At 44.3% G+C, this 16,650-nt stretch overlaps 1 protein-coding gene across 1 annotated transcript; it reads left to right on the top strand.

The window, feature by feature from the left end:
* The first annotated feature begins 401 nt into the window (after positions 1 to 401).
* Positions 402 to 5,480, top strand: LOC100353467 (RNA polymerase mitochondrial). The gene is given in 9 exon segments (XM_070066676.1): positions 402 to 416; positions 1,966 to 2,054; positions 2,056 to 3,128; positions 3,131 to 3,185; positions 3,187 to 3,709; positions 3,711 to 4,271; positions 4,273 to 4,398; positions 4,511 to 5,076; positions 5,078 to 5,480. Coding segments are annotated over 9 exon segments (3,411 nt in total).
* Positions 5,481 to 16,650: the final 11,170 nt, after the last annotated feature.

The raw sequence follows: 16,650 nt of genomic DNA, 5'->3' as shown, positions 1-16,650 counted from the left end.
TACCACAGCCAAGATATTGGTATACCTATATCATTCATATTTTCCATGTGTTATTTGTACTCATTTGTGTTTATGTGAGTATTTATTAGCAACCTTATCACGCATGTAAGTTCTTATGTACACCTCCACACTTAAGATATAGAATAATTCCATCACCACTAAGAACCCTTGTGTTGTCATTTTATAACATGCACTGCCTTTCCACTAGAACCTTATTCCTAAAATCTGATAACCATTTATTTTCCATCTCAATAATTTGGTAATTTTGAAAATGTTATGAATGTAATCATGTGATATGTGACCTTTTGGATCTAGATTTTTCACTGAGCATATTTTCCTGAGCATTCAAGTTATTGTATCTATCAATTATTCTTTTTAATTACTCAATAATATACCAAACTATGGATATAGCACAGGTATTTAAAAGGCAGAGTGATAGAGAGAAATAGACATTGATCTCACATCCACTGATTCACTCCTCAAATGCTTACCACAGCCGGGGCTGGGCTCAGCCAAACCCAGGGGCCCAGAACTCAATCCAGGTCTTCCTCTCAGGTTGAGATGATTCAGATACTACAGCAATAACCTGATACCTTCCAAGGTGCACATTGGCAAGAATCTGGATTTGGGAGAAGAGCCAGAACTTTAACTCAGGCACTTCAATATGAGGTACAAACATCCCAAGTAGCATCTAACTGCTATGCCAAACATCTGCCCCCACGATTTCTTTTATTTACACATTGAAGAATCTGTAAATCTCACATCTGAGTTGATTCTAGTTTTTCACTATGACGAGTCCTATCATCTGTGGAAACTAGTGTGTAGGTTTTTGTGTGGACATAAATTTTAATTTTTCTAAAGTGAATATCCAATAGTGTGAATTCTGGGTCATGTTTAGATTATTACTGAAATAATAATTATTTCAAAATCAGATGATTACACTTGGGAATTGTACCAACATTTAAAAAACAACAGCATTCTTTCTCAAATTCTTCCATAAAACAAGGTGAAGAGGAAACATTTTTCTAACTCATGCTGTAAAACTAACTTCACCCCCATACCAAAGACAGGCCTATATCTCTTATGCATACGGTTGAAAACAAGGCACAACAAAATACCAGCAAGCCAAATACAGTGACTTATAAAAAGAATTAGATATCATGACCAAATCAAATGCAATCTATTCCAGGAATTCCAAAATAATTTAGAGTATGAAATTTTATCAGTGTAATGCAACATATTATGAAGAAAAAAAACACAGTCTTCTCAACTAATACAGGTATATATTTGACAAAATCAAACCATCTTTAATGATGAAAAACACTCAACAAACCAGGAATAGAAAATAACTTTTGAAAATTGGTAAAGGGGATATATGAAAAACCCACTACCGGGATGGGCATTGTGGCACAGCAGGTTAAGCTGCCACCTTCGATGCCAGCCTTCCATAAGGGAGCTGGTTTGTGTCTCAGCTGCTCCACTTCTAATCGAGTTCCCTGCTAATGTGCCTGGGAAAGCAGCAGATGGTAGCCCAAGTCCTTGGGCCCCTGTACCCATGTGGGAGATCCATAAGAAGCTCCTGGCTCCTGGTTTAGGCCTGACCCAGCCCCTGCCATTGAGATCTTTTAAGGAGTGAACCAGCAGATGGAAGATTCTCTCTCTCTTTCCCCTCCCCCTTTGTAACTCTGGATTTCAAGTAAATAAATCTTTAAAAAAAAGAAGAGGGGTAGGTTGCATGTTGGCACTGTGCTGGGGCTGCCACGCAGTGGAGCTTTGGCAGGATCTGTGGCCCTCTGGCTGCCCCACTGGAGGGACCCTTGGGGGCGCCCTGTGCCACAGCCGGAGGTTGTTGGCCAGCCCCTGTGAGCAAGACCTCCAGGACTGGGGCCCCAATTAGCTGCTGGAGGCAAAGCCCAGAGTGGAAGATTCTAGCCATGTGAATCACATTGTGTCACCCTCCACCAGTCTCCTCTCAGTCTCTCTTCTGGAAGTGCAGTGCGGCAGCTATATGCCAAGAGTGTGTTGGAGGTGAAGGTAAAGAGGATAGAGGTAGCATGGCGGTGGGGATGGCGGCCTCCAGCTACCCAGAAAGGCCCAGACTGGCACTGTGCCAGAGCCTTACAGCCACTGGACAAACAAACTGGACAAAGAGAAGCAGGTGCTGCAGAGGCACAGGCAGCAGCTGGAGGTGGAGCTGAAGGTATGCACCCAACAGCAGGCCCACAGGCTGCAGCCCAGGCCCCTGAGCGTGGAACCCCAGATGCTGATCCAGCAGTTGGCCAGCTACCTGCAACAGGGGGCACGAGGGGCTCCTGAGAGCCAATGGGAGTAGTGGCAGGCCCAGGCCCTGCAGGATATCCCTCAGAAGCTGATCCGCAAGGAGGCGCAGGCCCTGGCCCACAGGCAAGCGCTGCTCTCGGGGCAGCAGCAGAGGCTCTTGGCCTTCTTTGAATGCTGCCTCCTCACTGACCACCTGCCCCTGGCCCACCACATGATGGTCAGCTACCACAGCAGGCCCCAGAGGTAACAGCTGCTCACACTCACCATGTACAGCACTGTGTTGCTCAACTGGGCTCTCAAGGGCTCCTTCTGGGAGCTGGTGTATGTGCTCTTCATGGTGAGTGACGCTGGCCTCACCCCCAAACCACGGTCCTATATTGCCACCCTGCAGTGCATGGGGCAGCTGGACCAGGACGCTGGCACTGTCAGAAGGTGTCTGCAGCAGATGCGCCAGGGTGGGATACTACTGGCATAGCTCTTTACTGCCACACCCTTGTTTGAGGAGGAGCGGATGCTGCTCTTGAGGGCTGTGGTCAAAGTGGAGCCCACTTTTGCCTCTCCCCCTCCATGGCCTATGTCCCAGCTCAACACCTTGATGCTGCTCAGGGAGGTCTACACCTCCAACTGCCCTGCATCCTACCCAAAGTTTCCCCTACTCCTGAAGACCCTGCAGAAGCGCTTCCGTAAGCAGCTCCTCATGGAGCTGGGCAGCAGCATACATACCAAGTCCGTGGAGACGGCCCTGCCACCCACCAGAAAAACCCTGCATATGAGACAGACCCTGAAGGCCCTGTGTGCACAGTGGGTGGTGGTCCTGCACCCGCCACTGCAGGAGACCAAGGCCAAACTGGGCTGGAGGCCCATGAAGGCTGCCCTTCATTCTACCCCTTCCTGTGCCTGCTCAGCGAGAGAGTTCATACAGATGCTGATATAGACCCTGCAGGTGTTGCCCGCCTAGGGGGAGTCCCTCACCACCCTGACCCACGACCTGAGCCTGCAGACCTTCATCTGGCACATGGTGCAGAGCAAGCAGCTCAGCAGTGAAATGTGGCAGCTGGAGTGGCAATAATTGCTGTGTCTGTACCTGCTGACCTCTGACACCCAGGTGGCCAAGCCCTGCCTGCTGTGGCAGTGCTGGGAGGGCCTGGGAACACCCGTGGCCCTACTCCGGCAGCCCTGGCCCCTCTGGGTGGTGTTGCAACTGGGCAAGCAGGTGGCAGAAGTGCTGGTTCAGGCACTGCAGATGTGCAATCTGGCTCCGCCCCAGGGCTTCTGCAGGCTCATCCCGGTGCTGTACCATGTGTACTCTTTCCTCAGCTTCCACCAGATTGGCATCTTGAAGCTGCACCCAGATACTCCACAGGGGCTAGTGACTGTGGCCGAGTCCACACTGACTTTCAAGGCAGCTGAGATGCCCATGCTGTGCTCCCCCCGAGGTGCCCTGGACTTCACAACACACCTAGGCCTTCCTGTCGAGCCCCACAAAGCTGATGTGGGCAGTGGTGGGCACTATGCAGCACCAGCGGCTCCTGGAGCACTGCCTGCCCGCCCGGTTGCATGGAGCCCTGGACATCCTCACCCAGTTTGGGAACTGCGCCTGGAGCATTAAGGGCTGCATGCTGGACCTGGTGCTGCAGCTCTTCAGGGCCAAGGGCTGTCCCTGCCTGGGAATACCTCTGTTGCTCTCAGAGGCCTCCTGGCCCCAAAAGGGCCGCCTGCCACCCTCACCCCACAGATCTCTCACCCCCAAGGCGGGACTTTGCCTGAAGATGGTGAGGGAGATGCACAGCCTGAGGGCAGACACCCTGTATCACCTCTCTCTGGCCCAGCACCTGCAGCACTGTGTCTTCTGGCTGCCCCACAATATGTACTTCTGGGGCCACACCTACCCCTACACACCCCACTTCAACCACTTGGGCAGGGACCTGGTGTGCAGCCTGCTGGAATTCGCCAACAGCTGCCCACTGGGCCCCTACAGGCTCGACTGGCTCAAAAATCCACCTAGTAAACCTCACAGGGCTCAAGAAGTTCGAGTCCCTGCAGACCCGCCTGGCCTTCACCAACGAGGTCATGGACAATATCCTGGACTCGGTGGCACCCTCTGATGGTCCACAAATGGTAGATGGAGGCAGACAAGCTCTGGCAAGCCCAGGCCTACTGCATGGAGGTGGCATGCACCGTGTGAACCTCCAACCCCACTGCCCACGTATCCTATCTCCAGGTGCGCCAGGATGACTCCTGCAATGGCCTGCAGCACTACACTGCCCTGGGCCACGACAGCGTGGGCGCCATCTCGATGAACCTGTTGCACTCAGACCTGCCACTAGACTTGTACAGCGGGGTCACTGCACAGGTGGAGGTGTTGTGCAGGCACGATGCAGATCAAGGCCTGTAGGTGGCCCAGGCCCTCGAAGGCTTCGTCAGCCGCATGGTGGTAAAGCAGATGATGATGACCATGGTGTACGATGTCACCCGCTACAGCAGGTGCCTGCAGATCGAGAAGCGCCTCTGAGAGCTCAGCGACTTTCCCCAGGAGCTGGTGTGGGAGGCCTCCCACTACGTGGTGTGGCAGATGTTCCACAGCCTGCAGGAGATGTTCTTGGGCACCCAGGCCATACAGCACTGGCTGACGGAGAGTGCCCAGCTCATCTCCCATGTGGGGTTTGCGGTGGTGTGGGTCACACCCCTGGGCATCCCTGTCGTTCAGCCCTACCACCTCAACTCCAAGCTGCTGGTCAAAGGTGGGATCTAGGGCATCACCTGCAGCAACAGCTCAGATATCAGCCAGAGTCCAAGGTGCTGAAGCAGAGAATGGGTTCCTGCCCAACTTTTTCATCCACTCCCTGGACTCCTCCCACATGGTGCTCACTGCCCTGCACTGCTACAGGAAGAACCTGACCTTCGTGTCCATCCACAGCTGCTTCTGGACACACGTGGCCGACGTCCCTGTCATGAACCAGATGTGCCAAGAGCAGTTTGTGCAAGTTCACTGCCAACGTGTCTTGCTGGACCTATCCAGGTTCCTGGTGCAGCAGTTCTGTGCCAGCCCCAGCCGCAGGCCCCAGAAGCTCTCCCAGCACATCCACACCACCAGGCTTTTGGAGACGCTGCTGGTGGTGTCTGAGATGAGGACCTTTGACCTGGAGCAGGTGAAACACTCTGCCTACTTCAGCTGTGCAACAGCCCCTGCCTGTGTGTAAATAAAACTGTGTCCACTCTGGAACTCACTGCCTTCTGATTAGGGCATGCAGACACCAAAAAAAGAAGAAAAACCCACTGCTAACAACATATTTAATGGTAAATGACTGAAATCTTTTCCCTTAAGATTCTTACCACTTCTAGTGAATGTTATTCTTGAATCTCTACCAAAGTAATTAGGAAAGAAGGTAAACTTAAAAGTATGTGGGGTGGCAATGAAGCAATGCCGTATATGATAAGACATATATAGAGAAGCTAAATAACATACCAAAAATTATTAAAGACAACAAAATATCTAAATGGAGTTGGATTTTCACAATCAGTATGTCAAGATTTTATCAATACAGTTATATCTCAGTATCTGTGGAGATTTGTTTCAGCACATTTGGCAGATGCCAAAATCCAAAGATACTCAAGTCCCTTATCTAAAAGGGCATATTATTTGCATATAAACTTATGTACATCCTCCCATATACTTATTTTAATCATTTGAAAGACAGAGTGACAGAGGGAGAGAGAGATACAGAGAGAAAGAGATCTTCTATCCACTGGTTTACTGCCCAAATGGCCACAACAGTTGAGACTGGGCCAGGCCGAAGCAAGGAGCCTGGAACTCCATTGGTGTCTCTGAGATGGGTGTCAGGGGCCCAAGTGCTTGAACCATCTTAGGCTGCTTTCCCAGACACATCAGCAGGGAGCTATAATGGAAGCAGAGCATCTGGGACTCAAACTGGCATTCCTATATGGGATGCCAGTATCACAAGTGGTGACTTAATTTGTTGTGCCAAAATTCCAGCCCCTCCCATATATATTAAAACATCTCGGCTGGCGCCGCGGCTCAATAGGCTAATTCTCCACCTAGCGGTGCCAGCACACCGGGTTCAAGTCCTGGTCGGGGCGCCAGATTCTTTCCCAGTTGCCCCTCTTCCAGGCCAGCTCTCTGCTGTGGCCCGGGAGGGCAGTGGAGGATGGCCCAAGTGCTTGGGCCCTGCACCCCATGGGAGACCAGGAGAAGCACCTGACTCCTGCCTTCGGATCAGCGTGGTGCGCTGGCCACAGCGTGCCAGCCGTGGCGGCCATTGGAGGGTGAACCAACGGCAAAAGGAAGACCTTTCTCTCTCTCTCTCTCTCTCTCTCTCTCACTGTCCACTTTGCCTGTCAAAAAAAAAAAAAAAAAACTCTGGATTTCTTACAATACCTAATACAGTATAAGTACTATGTAAATCATATAAATTGTTGATATACTGTATTGTTTAGGGAATAAGGACAAAAAAATTGGCACATGTTCAGTACAGATGCATTTTTTTCCAAATATTTTTGATTTGTGGTTGGTTGAAATCCTGAGTGCAAAATCTTTGCATAAAATGGTTCAACAGTAAGATTTATATACAACAGTAGTTAACAATCTGAAAATGAATTTAAATAAACTATTCATAATAATATAAAATACCAAAATACTTTGAAAATAATCTGAGGGATTGCAAGATTTTCCACTGACAACAACAAAATACTCAGAAAACAAATGGAAGGATATATATTCATGGCTTGGAATCTACTATTGCTAAGATGATACTATTTCCTAAATTGATCTAGAGATTCAAGGATAAAATTATAACCATCATTTTTTGTAGAGGTAGAAAAGTAGATCCTAAAATGTATATGACAATGCAAACAAATTCAATAGTCAAAATAGTCTTGAAGAAGGAGCACAAAGTTAAAATGACACTTTCTGATTTTGTCACTTACTACAAAACTACCATAACGGCCGGCGCCGCCGCTCACTAGGCTAATCCTCTGCCTGCGGTGCCGGCACACCAGGTTCTAGTCCCAGTCGGGGTGCCGGATTCTGTCCCGGTTGCCCCTCTTCCAGGCCAGCTCTCTGCTGTGGCCAGGGAGTGCAGTGGAGAATGGCCCAAGTCCTTGGGCCCTGCACCTGCATGGGAGACCAGGATAAGCACCTGGCTCCTGGCTTTGGATCAGCGTGATGCGCTGGCTGCCGCGCGCCAGCCGCGGCGGCCATTGGAGGGTGAACCAACGGCAAAGGAAGACCTTTCTCTCTCTCTCTCACTGTCTACTCTGCCTGTAAAAAAAAAAAAAAAAAAAAAAAAAAAACTACCATAAAGAAGGTAGAGTGGTACTGGCATAAAAAGAGGCACATATATAAGGGAATACAATTGAGAGTCCAGAAATAAGCCCATATATCAATGGCAGATTTATTTTTCAACAAGGGCATCAAGACTATTCAAGAGGGAAATGAATAATCTTCTTAACAAATAGTACTGTGACGGCTGAATATCTGTATGCAGAAGAATGCATTTACACTGCTATCTCAGGTCATATAAAATAAACTGCATCAAAGACCTAAATATAAGAAGCAAACGTGTAATATTCTTATAAGAAAACTTTCTGTACTAGCAACAGATTTTATTTGGCACGACACCAAAAGAACAAGTAACTAAAGAAATAGATAATTCTGACGTCTTCAAAATTAAAAACTTTTGTTCATCAAAGCACTCTATCAACAGATTGAAGGCTCTTCTAGGCAAAGAATGTGCCTACTTGGGTGACGTTTATTGCCAGATTGGAGGTTAGGAACACTAGACCTGGGCCAGTCTCTTCTGATTGATGTGGAGTCATAAGGCTGCCTATCGCTTATGTTCCTCCAGTTATGGGGTCCTCAGTAGATCTGTCTTCCTCTTTCCTTCTTTCAGAGTTCTCCTTTGGTGCCTCTTACTTGTTTCCAAGGTTTTTAGTTTTAGTTAGCTAGGAGTAATATGGAGAAACAAGTTACATGATCTTGACCAGGTTGTCCTAAAGGCTTGATTTTAAGTTTGGTAAAGGAGGTCAAATTTGCATTTAGGAATAGTTTAGAAATCTTAGTAACGTGTGGCTCTACTGGAGTTTCTACTGCATGCCCCTTTCATATAGGCAGTTCATTTGAATTATGTTAACAAGTATGAACTTTTTAAAAAAGATTAATTTATTTATTTGAAAGAGTTACACAGAGAGAAAAAGAGGCAGAGAGAGACAGAAAGAGAGGTCTTCCATCAGCTAGTTCACTCCCCAATTAGCCGCAATGGCCGGAGCTGTGCCGATCCAAAACCAGGAGCCAGGAGCTTACTGCGGGTCTTCCACGAAGGTGCAGGGGCCCAAGGACTTGGGCCATCCTCCACTGCTTTCCCAGCCCATAGCAGAGAGCTAGATTGGAAGTGGAGCAGCAGGACTCGAACTGGTGCCCATATGCGATGCTGGCACTGCAGGAGATGGCTTTATCCATTATGCCACAGAGCTGGCCAAGTATGAACTTTTTAATTGTTAAAACAACCTAATTGTGGTAAACCATTTTTTAAGTTATTTATTTGTGAGGTAGAAACAGAGAGGTGAGAAACCCCATCTGCTGGTTTACCCCTAAAATGCCCACAATGTCTAATGTTGGACCAGCTGGAAACCAGAAGCTGGATGCTCAGTCCAGGTCTCCCACATGGCAGTAGGAATCCAAGTGTTTTATACATTATCACTGTCTCCTGGGGTCTTTACTAGCAGGAAGTTGGAGTTAAGAGCCAGAGGTGGGTATTGAACCCAGGCAATACAGAAGATAGAAGATTTCTCCCTCTTTGTATGTATCTCTCCCTTTCTCTCTGTAATGCTGGCTGTCAATAAAAAATAAATCTTTAAGAAATGAGTATCAAGTGTGTTACTATAGGAAGATGGGATATCTTTCCATTTATTTGTGTTGTAGTTGGTTCTTTCATGTATTTTAGTTTTTAGTATGCAATTCTTTTACCTCCTTGGTAAGTTTATTCTTAAGTATTTTATTCTTTTTTATCTCTTTATAAACATATTCACAATTATTTTTATTTTATTCTTTTTGATGCTACTATAGATGGATTTTTTTCTTTTTAAAATTTTATTTATTTAATTAATTTGAAGGGGGGGGGAGAGAGAGCGAGCAATCTCCATCTGCTACTTGATTCTCCAAGTGCCTGAAACATGATCTCAATCCAGGATCTCAATCCAGGTCTCCCATATGGGTGGCAGTGACTCAGATGAGTTAAATATTGAGTACAGTTGTTGTAAAGAGTCCAACTTCATTCTATTACAAGTGAGTATGTTCTTGTCTTGGTATCATTGTTTATTTTTATTTTTTTCACAGCCAGACTGAATTTATTAAAAGAAAATAAACATAGATATTGACCAACTGCCAGCATGCACACAGACCCAACACATGGTAGAGGGCCCAGACCCCAGCAGGCTGGGCCTTTTTATATCTTAGGTGGGCTAGGGGTTGGCTTGAGGGGCAGTAGATTGAGATGAGCTTCTGCATACAGGTTTTTCAAGTTTTTCTTGGGCTTTCAAGCCTAGAGAAAAATGCAGGGGTGAGGTGGGGAACAGTAGAGTGTGAGACTGAATTGGTCTCTTGAAAGAAAGCAGGGTTAACAAGAACCTAAAATGGCTGAGACTTATGTCCTTGTTCCATGGGTCATGAATCTCAGTATAAATACGGAAATGGAGCACTGGTTTCTTTCTGGCTACTACCTGCTGACACGGGGTGGGTTATCTATACTCCAGATCAGATTGATTGAATAGCAATCTTGTGTTGTTCCTGCATGATGGCTTGGGATATAGCAGTCATACACTCCTGTAAGGACTTTTGAAATAAGTTAATTATCCATAGTATGAATAGGAGCACTATGATTTTGAGGGTAAAAGGAGAAATTAGAAATATTTCCCATTGTGGAAAAGATGCCCAAAATGAGGAGGACAATGGAGGATACAGGAAAGCAAGAATCTTTCTAGTTAGTGGAAAGATAGATGAATGCCTGGATGCCAAAGGAAAGAATGCTCTTTGTTTTGTTTAGTGTGTGGATGCTGGAAAGGATGGAGTTAGTCTGGCCTGCTTCTAGTCCTGTGCTCTCTCATTTCATCCCTCTTTTGATGGAAACCCTGGCTGCTGTCAGGGTTAGGGCGAGGACTACTCTGACTTCTTCAAGCTGAGTAGGGATGAAGTAGGGACCTGTATCAAGGCAGGTTTCCAGCAGAAGGTGGCCTCTTGAGGGGTATGCAGCACTACCTCACAGAAACTGTCTCCACTCAAGGTTTCATGTGCATGGCCATCTAGAATTTTGCTGCTTCAAGTCTACAGGAAATGAATCTAACAAGCAGATTAGATAAACAGGGTTCAAAACTAAGGGCAGAGTAATTATTAGAAGATCTAAGAAAGGCGCTTTTCAAAACAGGAGGGAATTTTCCCATGAGAGGCAAACAGAAACTGACAAAAGGGGCTTAATAATAATCAAGTGGACGTTAAGGTCTAGCCAGGTATATATGAGGTCCAGACCTATCTATCTCTTCATATGTGGTACTGGATAAGACATTATAAGGGAGGTGTGAACCTCCTTAGGGAAGACATCCTGTTGACTTCCATTACCTAGCTGGCCTGGGAGGAGAGCTGGCCTGCATAGGTTGTTAGTATCAAATAGGTGGCATCTCTAAAAAAATTTACAGCTTTGCCTTGATTGTTACTGACCCTAGGCTGTCCTCCTGATGGTTGTAATTACTTTGTAAGCTGGGCAGAGTGAAGGGCTTTTTAGTGTGGGGCCAACAGGATCTGTGGTTCTGACCCATGATTCCTTCAACCCCTAGGGCAATTCCATTTCCAGTGGCCTAAAGCTGACAAGGCTTTTCACGACAGCTGATTGCCCATTGCCATGACTCCTCATATAGAAAACAAGTGCCATTTGGGGGTGGACTGGCCTTGTTTGGTCTCCTTGATATCAGATCACTCTGTAAAGCAGCCATTAATTGTCCTGCCACCTATCCTTACATTGCTGCTGCTGCCTAGATCATTCCTCTTCCTCTTGGTCTCTGTTAAAGCAGACCACAGAGGAAGCCTTTAGGAATGTCAGCCAAGGGTAAGCTAAATCTCATCCCTAATCTTTGGTGGCCCGAGCTGAAAATCTGTGGTCACAATGCTCTTTCTGTGAGATAAGACAATGCCCATGAGGAGAGCTATGTCCTTCTAGGTAAGATCAACATGCAGACCACCTTATCCAAGCTGCCTATAAAGTTTGAAGTAATTGTTAAAACTTTTTAACTCTCCCTTAGTTTGGTTTGAAAAGGGAGATTTTGCTTGTTTACTGTCCCCATGGCAAAATAAATCTAACTGTGAAATCATAATTTCTTCTATATGTGGCCAGGCAATTATTACAGAAAATTGTTAGCCATCCCTTAAATTCTGAAGATCAAACTGTACATCCTGATTGAGAGTTCTTCAGAATAGAATCAGTTTTGCATCTTGAAGAGAATACAGAAATGAGGGAACAAGTCAGACTTCCCAGATTGCTTACTCTCAGTAACTCAATATCAAATGAACACTTTACAAACAATTTTAGCTGTCAAATAGCTTATAAAAATATTTACTGAAAGATCCAATGTCTTCTATAAATTTTAAGAATACATGTAGTTGGAAATATTTCTTGAATATCTAACACAAGTATAAGCTAATTAAAATAAATCTCAATAAATTTTCCCATGTATGCATGTGATATGTACACACGTATAATACATTACAGGAGAGAACAACAAAACAGTTTCAGTTATTAACAGAGATTTTGGCTTCTGCTAGACAAGGCAGGGGAAAAGATAGAAGAAGGCTAGGCATGGAGCATTCTTTGGAGTGAAGTTGCTCATGACTTACCACTATTTTGCCAAATATATTACTGGAGACGGCTGTAACAGAGAGAGAGAGAGAGAGTGAAAGAGAGAGAGAGAGAGGTCTTCCATCCACTGGTTCACTCCCCAGGTGGCCGCATCAGCCGGAGCTGCACCGATCTCTGATGCTAGCACCACAGGTGGCAGCTTTACCTGCTATGCCACAGCACCAGCCTCATTTTCATTTCTCTTGATAATACACCCAAAAATAAAAACTGTGGATCATATTGGGAATATATTTAATTTTTGAGACCTATTTCATTGTTCCCCACAGTGGTTTCAAACAAGATTTTCACTAAAACATAATGATGAACCCATACAATTACTCTCTTTTTCATTTTCAGGACAGTATTCAGAATTCCACCAAACATTTAAAGAATTAAGACTAGTCCTTCTCACAGTTTGCTGAAAACTTGAACATGAGGAAACATTTCTTAATTCTTTCTATGATGCCAGAATTTCTCTGGTTTCAAAGTCAGTAAAAATTTTACAGAAAAGTAAAAAACTACAAACCCTTTTGAATATTGATGCAAAATGTTAGCAAAATACTAGAAAACAATGTGGCTGCAATATTAAAAGAATTATATCCCATGGCCAAGTGAGATTTATTCCTGGAACATAAAGATGGTTTAACATATGAAGATCGGGGCTGATGCTGTGGTGCAGCAGGTTAAAACCCTGGCCTGAAGTGCCGGCATCCCATATGGGCGCCAGTTCGAGTCCTGGCTGCTCCACTTCCAATTCAGCTCTCTGCCATGGCCTGAGAAAGCAGTAGAAGATGGCCCAAGTCCTTGGGCCCCTTCACCCACGTGGGAGACCTGGAAGAAGCTCCTGGCTCCTGGCTTTGGATCAGCGCAGCTCTGGCTATTGCAGCCATCTGGGGAGTGAACCAGCAGATGGAAGACCTCTTTCTCTGTCTCTACCTCTCTCTGTAACTCTGTCTTTCAAATAAATAAAATAAATCTTTAAAAAAACATATGAAGATCAACTTATGCAAATCATTGCATGAACAGAATGTAGAGAAGATACCAATAATTGTGTCAATTGTTGCAGAAAAAGTATTTGACAAACTTCAACATCTTTTCATGATAAAACTCTCAACAAAATAGGGTAGAAGGAAGCTATCTCAATATACAAGCATGCTTCAAAATGTTCATGGAGGAATGGAATTAAAAGATAAATTTATTTTAGTTAAAAAATTTCAAATACATGCAGAGATTTCTCATAATAAGAATTTTCCATGAACTTTTCATACTCCTCATATGCATGGATTTCAAATTATTTTGCACTAAAACATATTTTACTCCATTTCCATGAACTTTTAAAATGACACTAATAGTAAAATCATATATGGAAAATCCAGAGTGAACACCATGAACATCATACCTAATGGTAAAAGACTGAAAACATTTCTTCTGAGATCAGGAACAAGGGAAGGATGCCCACTTTACACTTTTATTCAACACAGTACAGAAAGTTCTAGTTAGAACTTTTGATCAAAAAAAGAAGTTAAAGTCATCCAAATTGGAAAGCAAGAAGTAAAATTACCTCTGTTCACAGATTAGATGATTGTATATGCAGAAAACAGTAAATCTCTCTCTCTCTCCCCCACATGAACACATATATACACACACATACAAAAGGGTTAACAAGTGAATTCAGAAAGAATTAACATACAAAAAATCACTTATATTTCTATATGCTAACACTACAATCCTAAAAGGAAATTGAGAAGGTTAAGAAAAACAATTCTATTCACAATGGCATCAAATATAATAAGAGTTAACAAAGGAGCCAAGATAAATGTGCAATGAAAATATAGCTGAAAGAAATTTAAAAAGACATAAGTAAATGGAAATGTATCACATATTCATAGGTTATAAGACTTATTATTATTAATATGTCAATACTACCAAAAGTAGTCTTCATATTCAATACAATCCCAATGTGTTCACATATAAAGACAATTCAAAAATTCATATGGAATCACAAAATATCCTGAGTAACCAAAGCAATTTTGGACAAGAACAAAGCTGCAATCAATTGCTTCTAGATTTCAGAATATATTATAAAGCCACTGTAATCAAAACACTGTGATACTGGCATAAAAATAGATAGATATGGGCTGGCGCTGTGGTATAGATGGTTAAACTTCTGCCTGCAGCGCTGGCATCACATTTGGGCACCAGATTGAGACTCGACTGCTCCACTTTCCATCCAGCTCCCTGCTAATGCGCCTGGAAAAGCAACAAAAGATGGACCAAGTATTTGGACCCCTGCATCCAAGCGGGAGACCCTGAGGAAGCTCCTGGCTCCTGGCTTCGGGCTGGCCCAACCCCAGCCATTGTGGTTGTGGCCATTTGGGGAGTGAGTTAGTGAATGGAAGAATCTCTCTCTCTCTCTCTCTCTCTTCCTCCTCCTCCTCCTCTCTCTGTATTTCTGCCTTTCAAATAAATAAATAAATAAATAAATCTTTAAAAAATCTGGAAACATAGATCAATAAAACAGATTTAAAAACCAAAAACTAAAAACATGCAAATACAGTTAACTGACCTTTGGTAAAGGTACCAAGAATACACAATTGAGAAAGGACAGTTTCTTTAATAAATTTTTTTTTTTTTTTGCGGAATACTGCATATCTGCATGCAAAAGAATGAAACTGGATCATGGACCTGAAGGCTTAAAACTGCTGGAAGAAAGATGAAATGAAGCTTTTAAATCTTAATCTTGACAATGATTTTTTAGATGTGACACCAAAAACACGAGAAACAAAAGCCAATTAGTGAAGATGGAGTATGTTAAACTAAAACATTATTCAAAAACAATGAATAAGGAGTTGGCATTGTGGCTCAGTTCAAGCCACTGCTTGCAGCACTGGAATCTCATATAAGCACTGGTTTGAGTTCCAGCTGTTCCTTTTGCAAGCCAGTTGCCCATTAATGTGCCTGGGTAATCAGTTAAAGATTGCTCAAGTGCTTGGGTCTTTGTACCCACACGGGAGACTTGGAAGAAGCTCCTGGCTCTTGGCTTCAGATTGGCATAGCTGTGGTCATTGCAGCCATCTGGGGAGTGAACAAGTGGATGGAACAGCTCTCTCTCTACCTCTGCCTCTGCCTCTGCCTCTGCCTCTGCCTCTGCCTCTTTGTAACTCTTCCCTTCAAATAAATAATCTTTAAAAAGTAAATAAATGATTTTTTTCCTTTTAAAAATAGGAAAGGTAGTCCATGGAATTGGGATAAAATATTTGCAAACTCTTATATCTGATAAAGTCTTAATATCCAAATATATCAAAAACTCATACAAGTGAAACTCCCTCTCTTCAACACACAAATACCTTATTAAAAATAAGAAGAAACTAGATAGATCTCCAAAGAAGACTTACAAATAAACAGCAGACACATGAAAAGTTACTCAACATTCTTAATCATCAGGGAAATGCAAGTCAAACCACAATGAGATATTACCTCATACCTGTTAGGACAGTTTTTATTTGAGAAAGAGAGAGGAAGAGGGAGAGAGGGAGAGAGGTGGAGAGAGAGGGAGAGGGAGAGAGAAATATATATCGGTAAGGATGTGAAGAACAGGAAAACCTTTATGCATTGTTGATGGGAATATAAATTCGTGTAGCCACTATGAAAAACAGTATGGAGGTTCTTCAAGAAAACAAAACTAGGGGTGGGTGTTGAGACCCAGTGGGTTAAGCCAATGTTGGGAATAGCACATCTCGTATCAGAGTGTCTGGGATCAAGTCCCAGGCCCACTTCTGCTTCCAGCTTCCTGCTAATTGCACACCCTGAAAGGAATCAGGTGATGACCCAAGCACTTGGATCCCCGGACAACCATGTGGGAGCCTTGGGTGGAGTTCCTGCTTCTTGGCTTTGGCCTGATACAGCCCTGGCCATTGTGGCCATTTGGAGAGTGAACCATAGATGGAAGATCTCTGTCTCTGCCTCTGTCTCTGTCACTCTTTCAAACAAACAAACAAACAAACAAGCTTTAAAAACAAACTAGATCTACCAAATGATCCAGCAATCTCACTTGCAGGTATATTGGCATTGCTTTCTCTCCTCTGGGGCTCCTATTGCTCTGATCCTAGCTCCTATCAGGGGGCCTAGCCTGTCTCATCTGCAATGTGATGGGACACAGTCGCTTTGAGCCAAGGCTGCCTTCCTGGGTACAGAGATCGAGTCCAAATAGTTCATCCCTCGTCCCATATAACCCATCACTTCCACATTCCACCCTCTTCCGAAGATGAGCAAGCCATCATCTGGCTCTTCCTAGCCCCAACTGCAACCACAGTTCAGGCCCAGAGTCTGGGTAAAAACAGACTCAAATCACCTTCATAGTTAAAAGTCTATTAAGAAAACCAAATGGAAATTCCTGATTCTGGAAAGGAACACCCATGAAAGCCTGGTTTTATGTAAAAGGTGAAGCTTTGAGAAACATTGCCAAGGAACCAGA

The sequence above is a fragment of the Oryctolagus cuniculus genome, chromosome X (genome assembly GCF_964237555.1).
Source record: "Oryctolagus cuniculus chromosome X, mOryCun1.1, whole genome shotgun sequence".
NCBI classification, from domain to species: Eukaryota; Metazoa; Chordata; class Mammalia; order Lagomorpha; family Leporidae; genus Oryctolagus; species Oryctolagus cuniculus.
Note: the sequence above shows the minus strand (reverse complement) of the source record. Positions and strands in the feature narration are given on the sequence as shown.